At 40.5% G+C, this 6,484-nt stretch overlaps 1 protein-coding gene across 2 annotated transcripts; it reads right to left on the bottom strand.

Moving 5' to 3' along the window:
• Positions 1-123: 123 nt before the first annotated feature.
• LOC123966799 (lon protease homolog, mitochondrial-like) lies at positions 124-4,071 on the bottom strand. 2 transcript variants are annotated; one of them, XM_046042917.1, is made up of 3 exons: positions 3,903-4,071; positions 811-949; positions 124-348 (listed from the first exon to the last, which is right to left on the bottom strand). In XM_046042917.1, the coding sequence occupies exons 2-3, from the start codon at positions 913-915 to the stop codon at positions 139-141; spliced, it is 315 nt and encodes a 104-aa protein (XP_045898873.1). In that variant the 5' UTR covers positions 916-949; positions 3,903-4,071; the 3' UTR covers positions 124-138. The 2 variants fall into 2 exon arrangements, with proteins under 2 accessions (XP_045898873.1, XP_045898872.1); XM_046042916.1 differs by lacking the exon at positions 3,903-4,071 and having other exon boundaries at positions 811-1,434.
• Between the last annotated feature and the right edge of the window lie 2,413 nt (positions 4,072-6,484).

Raw genomic sequence — 6,484 nt, forward strand, 5'->3', positions numbered from 1 at the left:
TGTGCACTTAATTCTAGTATTACCTATCCTTATCCAGCTTTCCAACCCCAATCAATTCTCTTGACCTTTTTCCCGCCCCTCACCTGCCCAATACCAGAGACAGACCTCTGTACATAATGCATATACTGTCCCAGTTACTCAGTAAAATTGGCAGAATAAACTTCCAGACCTGTGTCCTTTAATCTCAGCCACATCAGTCATGCCTCCCACGCTGAACCTGAAGTATTGTCTGTTGAGGGCTCTGGCTATGGAGCGGGCGATGGAGGTCTTTCCTACACCTGGAGGACCGTAGAAACACAAGATCTTCCCCTGGGTGGAACCACGCAGCTGGCTCACCGCTATGAATTCCTGCACAAAGACAGAGATGAAGTCAGGTTCATTTCTACTAGAAAAGCTCCACAGTTGATCACGTGTGGATAGATGCATGTTCTTTTAATGTGTTTGTGTTAGGGCTGGGCGATATGGCCAAAAATGTTTTCATTCGATATCGATAATTATCTCAATAAATATCAAGTCATTATTTCTTTCCAGTTTAAAGGTTTAACCAGATGGTTAACAGTGTTTATGATCAGATCTTTTTGCAAAAAATATAATTAGTAAATCTTCTAGCAGTCCCTTTTACTCAACAAAATAAATATCTAAATAGAAAAATTACATGCTAATTTGTTAGTGATTCAAATGAATTTAATCAAACATTTATTGACGATATACTGAATATTTGTTATTTTGTCACTGTGGAAAATTAGATTACAATAATTATCATTATTGTTTTATTGCCCAGCCCTAGCCCTTGTGTGTGCATTTGCTGACCAATATGCGTTTCTTAACATCATCCATCCCGTAATGGTCCTCTTCCAGAACATCTTTGGCTCTCTCCAATAATAAGTTCTCTTCACTGTTGGTACCCCAGGGCATGCTAGTCAGCCAGTCCAGGTAGTTACGGGTTACACTGCAACACACAGTTGTTGTTTGTTTAGGTTTTTTGTAATGTAAAAAATGATTGTAGTATCCTCAGTGTGAAAAGTGTTAACAGAACTACCAGTGCATATAAAATATCAAGATTAGCTATACAGATTACCATAAAGCATCCCTGTGGAGTTTTCTTCTCAACAATGTTCTTTTTCCATTAATTCAAGTTGTTTGCATTCAGTGCGTACACACTGGTCTGGCAAACCTGCAGAGTGCATTTCCTACCTCATAAAACATTGAGATATTTTAGATCTTGCTAGCTAAGAGTCTTCTTTCACACTACCATTTGCTGGCACATCGCTACACTGTGTGCACAATTATTAAGCAAGTATTTTGACAATGGGCATTTTTTCAAGCATCTTTCCCAACTGCCAGCTGTGTAAAAGTTGAATTCTTATTGGATTTAAGCATATTAAGTGATGTGTATTTGTGTAATGAGGGAGGGTAAATGTAAATGCTCTAGTCTTTTCGACCACTCAAAGTGCTTTTACACTACATCTGCATTCACCATTCACATTCATTCATTGAGCCTAAGTGCTCAAACAGAAACTAACATTCACACACATTCATACACTAGTGGAACAGCCACCAGAGGCAATTCAGGGTTCAGTTTCTTGCCCAAGGACACTTCGACATGCTGGAGGAGCCGGGGATTGAACCGCTGACCTTCTGATTAACGGGCAACCCTGGCCTAAAGAGATCAACACCCTATATTGTAAAATTCCTCTTAGTCAGATGCAACACTTGAAATAGCTAAACTTTTGAGGTGTGACCACCGGACAATCAAACCTTTTGTTGCTAATAGTCAACTGGGGCACCATAAGCTCATGGAGAAGAAAAGGCGCAAATTAACTACAAAATATATCCGTTTTTTATATATTGAGAACTGTATGAGGTCATCAGCAGTCACATGACAAAACAACCTGATGGTGTTTTTATTGTTTCTGGTGATTTTAATCAAACAGACCTCAGAACTTCTTTCCCTAATTTCCACCAGCTTGTCCACATCCCCACCAGAGGAACAAACACGCTGGACCACGTCTACACCAATATTCCTGGCAGCTACAAAGCCCTCCCCCGTCCCCATTTTGATCTATCAGACCATATTTCTCTGCTTCTTCAGCCCACTTGTTTCTCCTGCTGCATGTATTGTCCCTGTGTTTTCAAATGTTGACTGCAACCACTTTTGTCTCACTTTGTGGACAAGGTTAGAGCTGTCAGGGCAGGCATTGTTCCATCAGCAAACCCCCATATAGTAAAACATCACAGACTTTCAATACTGGACTCCTTCTGCTCCGTTACCCTGAATGACATCATTAAGTTAGTGGGCATGATGAAACCTTCCAAAAGCCCTGTTGATATTTTACCCACATCTTTGCTTTTAAAATCCATACATCTACTTGGCCCATGTTTGGTTTCAATTTTAAACTTACCTCTTCAGCTGGGCCAGGTCCCCAGCTGTTTTAAGCATGCGGTTGTTCAGCCTCTCTTGAAAAAGAATAATCTTGATGCAGCTTCATTTAGAAACTATAGGCCTATTTCTAAATTGCCTTTTCTTTCGAAAATTCTAGAAAAGGTTGTTGCGAACCAGCTACATAATGTTTTGGATTCCCATAATATTTTTGATAAATTTCAGTCTGGTTTTCGTACAAACCATTCAACTGAGACTGCCCTCCTTAGGGTATCAAATGATATTTTGATGGCTGCTGATGGGGGTAAATGTTCTGTGCTGGTCCTATTAGATCTCAGTGCAGCGTTTGATACTGTTGATCACTGCACTCTGATTGATCGACTGAAAGCATCTGTGGGCATTACTGGTTCAGCTCTGAACTGGTTTTCCTCCTATCTCTCTGACAGGAGTTTCTCTGTGTCCATAGGAACATATATGTCAGACTCTGCTCCTTTGTCTTGTGGTGTTCCCCAAGGTTCTGTGCTCGGCCCCCTGCTGTTCAGTCTGTATATGCTTCCTCTTGGAAAGATTATTGGTAGCTTTGAAGACATATCTTATCATTGTTATGCTGATGAGATCCAATTATATTTATCTTTTAGTCCTCATAGGCTAGACAAACTGTCTGTGTTGCACAATTGTTTAGCCTCCATTAACAAATGGATGGCAGACAACTTTTTGCAACTAAATACAGACAAAACTGAGGTGTTGATTTTTGCCCCAGACAACATTACCCCTCAAATTAGGCAGGCTCTTGGGGCTCTATCATCCTCTGACGGTAATGTGTGAAATCTGGGTGTCATTTTTGATAAATCTATGTGTTTTAACAGTCATGTCAAATCTGTGGTTCGTTCCTGTTTTTTCCATCTCAGGAACATTGCTAAGATTAGATCTATGGTTTCTAAAGAAGAGATGGAGATGCTTGTTCATGCTTTTATTTCTTCTCGTCTGGATTATTGCAATGTACTGTACACTTGTCTAAACAAATCCTCCATAGACCGACTGCAAGTTGTGCAGAATGCAGCTGCAAGGCTTTTGTCTAAAACTAACAAGAGATCACACATTACTCCTGTGCTTAAGGCTCTTCATTGGCTTCCGATTGGTTTTAGAGTACATTTTAAAATTTTAACCATTACTTATAGAGCCTTGCATGGTCAAGCTCCCTCTTACATCCAGGATCTGTTGCATGCACACATTTCTGGTCGCTCTCTGAGGTCTTCAGGCCAACACCTTTTAACTTTTCCCAGAACACGTTATAAAACAAGAAGTGATCGTGCTTTCTGTGTGGTGGCTCCAAGGCTCTGGAACGCTCTCCCTTTAGCCTTGAGAGCCTTGGATTCTGTGGAAACTTTTAGAAAACACCTTAAGACACATCTTTTTAGACAAGCTTTTAACTAGCTATATAGTTTTGTATTTTAAGTGTTGTTGTTGTTATTTGTTTTATTTTATTCTATTGAAGGGTGCTATATAAATAAAGTTTACTTACTTACTTACACCCAGCTGATGAAAAGGGTCAAGCCAATAATTAAAACAGTCAAAGTGTGGACAGATGGCTACAGCAGCTCTACAGGACTGTTTTCGGAGCACAGATTGGAGATCGCCACCCAGGAGAGCCACATCAACCTTGAGGAATATACATCATCAGTGACATCTTACATCAGCAAATGTGTTGATGATGTGGTGATCACTAAAATGATAAAATCATTCCCCAATCAGAAGGCCTGGATGAATGGAGAGGTGAGGGCTCTATCCAGAGCCAAAAAAGCTGCTTTTCGGTCGGGTGATAAAGAAGCTTACAGCACCTCCAGCGTGAGACTGAAAGCTGGCATCAAGGAGGCGAAGCGGAAACATCAGCAACCCCAAAGATATGTGGCAGGCCATCAAAAACATCACAGGCTACAAAAGCAGGAGCTCCCCCATCATATGTGAGGCCACATTACCCGATGAACTGAACACCTTCTATGCTAGTTTTGATCTCCTCAACAAGGAGTCAGCTGTAAAGTCTACTCCACCTCCAGAGGACCGGCCACTGTCAGTATCCACAGCAGATGTGAGGAGAGTCCTGCTGAGAGGGAATATGAGGCCTGGCCATGTACTAAAAACCTGTGCCAATCAACTAGTTGATGTTATTACTGACATTTTCCACATATCAATGACTCAGGAGAAGGTTCCCACCTGCTTCAAGACAGCCACCATCGTACCTGTACCAAAAAAGTCTGCAGTGTCTAGTCTGAACGACTACCGCCCTGTGGCACGCACTCTGTTGTGAAGTTTGTGGATGACACCACCACCATTGGCCGGATTTCAAACAAGATGAGACTTCATATCGGAAGGAAATTGATAATCGTACAAAGTGCTCCTCAGAGAACAACCTATTACTACTACAAGACTCTGCTCTGTCCACTCTCGCTCAGCTTCCAGACCGGAGTCTGAAGGGAAATGCTAGCTAACCGCCTTCAATTTCCAGCTGTTGGGGAAACAATGAACAGACATTTGTTGACATCTGTTTTACTAACAGACACACTGTAAACTAGTACATTTACTACCAGACTGACAACTTACTGGCTTTCACCATCACCTTCTACCACTCCCTCTCACATATTTGCTTGCCCACTCACTCGCTACGCACACACATTGCACTGCCTTTAAAAGACCTAACTCCTCTGCTCTTCTAACAGCACCTTTTACACATAGATGTCCTTTGATGAATGCAAAGAGAAAGCAAGCAAAGCATTGAGTGTTACCATGCTTGTACAGTGTGTGGGTGAAAATTATTAATACCGCATTGATATTAATAATTGTGTGAAATTATAGTAGCAAATATGCTAGCGAAGATGCGCCGAATATAGCGGAACCATGTCTCTGCTATGTGCAACTCAATATCTCAATATTACCTTATCAATAGCAAAAATGGCATGTTCCCACCACCTGTCAACCACTGGAATAGTGTAAAACTATTGATGGGAATCAGAAATAGGGACAACTGTATGCTTCGAGAGATACAAACAAAATGAGGACCCACTAGTAAAAAAAAAAGTACTACTAAAAAAAAGCCTTTAAAAAAACTCTACTAGGTATTTTTAATTATGGACAGTTAGGTCAATTACCCAGAACATACAAGAGTTTAACTTGAACAGAAGGACATGAATAGGAGTGACTAGGCTGCTTAAAGAAGTTTTGCCCTAGTCAGCACTTCTTTACTAGATATGATCAATCTGTCGTTATCAACAGGCTATGTACCACAGTACTTTAAAGCACTCTGTTAAAACTCTTCTTAAAAAGCCCAACCTTCATCCAGGGGTTTTAGCAAACTATAGACCTGTATCTAACCTTCCATTTCTCTCTAAGATCATCGAGAAAGCAGTTGCTAAACAACTGTGTGACTTTCTAGTGCTGGAATTCTCCTATAGGCCTGTTAGGCTACATTCCATTTTTGGATTGGCAAAATTTATTCAGCTCTAACCTGACAGGTCAAGATGCTGGTGGCAATCGGCTACCTGAAGATGAAAATATACAAATATAAGACTCATGAACCCTTGATTGTAAAGCCACAGTCCGACCCAGTAGGGTAGCCTACTAATTAGGTCTTTGCAGTGGAAAATGCGTCAAGGTTCCAACTAACTGAAGTTTTAGACGTCTATTTTACATAAAAAAAAATCTTGCTCATTTCGTCTTTAATGAAATGCTGTCAAAACACATTCAGACTATCAGCAGCTAATAATGAAAAACTCACTTTGAAACTACATTTATTTGTTTTAGCTGCACCACAGTCATCCTCACTCAGAAATATTCACATCATCTCTAACATAACTGATACTATAGGAATGTTCTGTCAATCAGTGCGTCTACAATATAAAAGATTACTGTTCATTGTTTTATACAGATTAGTTTAAACAGTGATCACTGCAGTAAGTAAGTGTTTCAGTGCAACTGTTGCCAAACTGACAGCTGTCTTGTGTCCACAGAATCATAGTGTTATAAAGAAGGACAGTGTAGCCTATGACTTTTATTCTGTGCTGAGGATAAATCCACGATGTCCGGAGATAACTCTCTGTCCATACATTGATG

This window comes from Micropterus dolomieu, unplaced genomic scaffold (assembly GCF_021292245.1).
Source record: "Micropterus dolomieu isolate WLL.071019.BEF.003 ecotype Adirondacks unplaced genomic scaffold, ASM2129224v1 contig_14244, whole genome shotgun sequence".
Taxonomy (NCBI): domain Eukaryota; kingdom Metazoa; phylum Chordata; class Actinopteri; order Centrarchiformes; family Centrarchidae; genus Micropterus; species Micropterus dolomieu.

Excerpts from the sequence above, each read along its gene's own strand:
- LOC123966799 (XM_046042917.1), bottom strand. The coding sequence starts at position 915 with ATGCCCTGGGGTACCAACAGTGAAGAGAACTTATTATTGGAGAGAGCC. Across the intron at positions 349-810 it reads ATGTTAAGAAACGCATATTG|GAATTCATAGCGGTGAGCCA; the intron begins GTCAGCAAATGC and ends GTCTTTGTGCAG.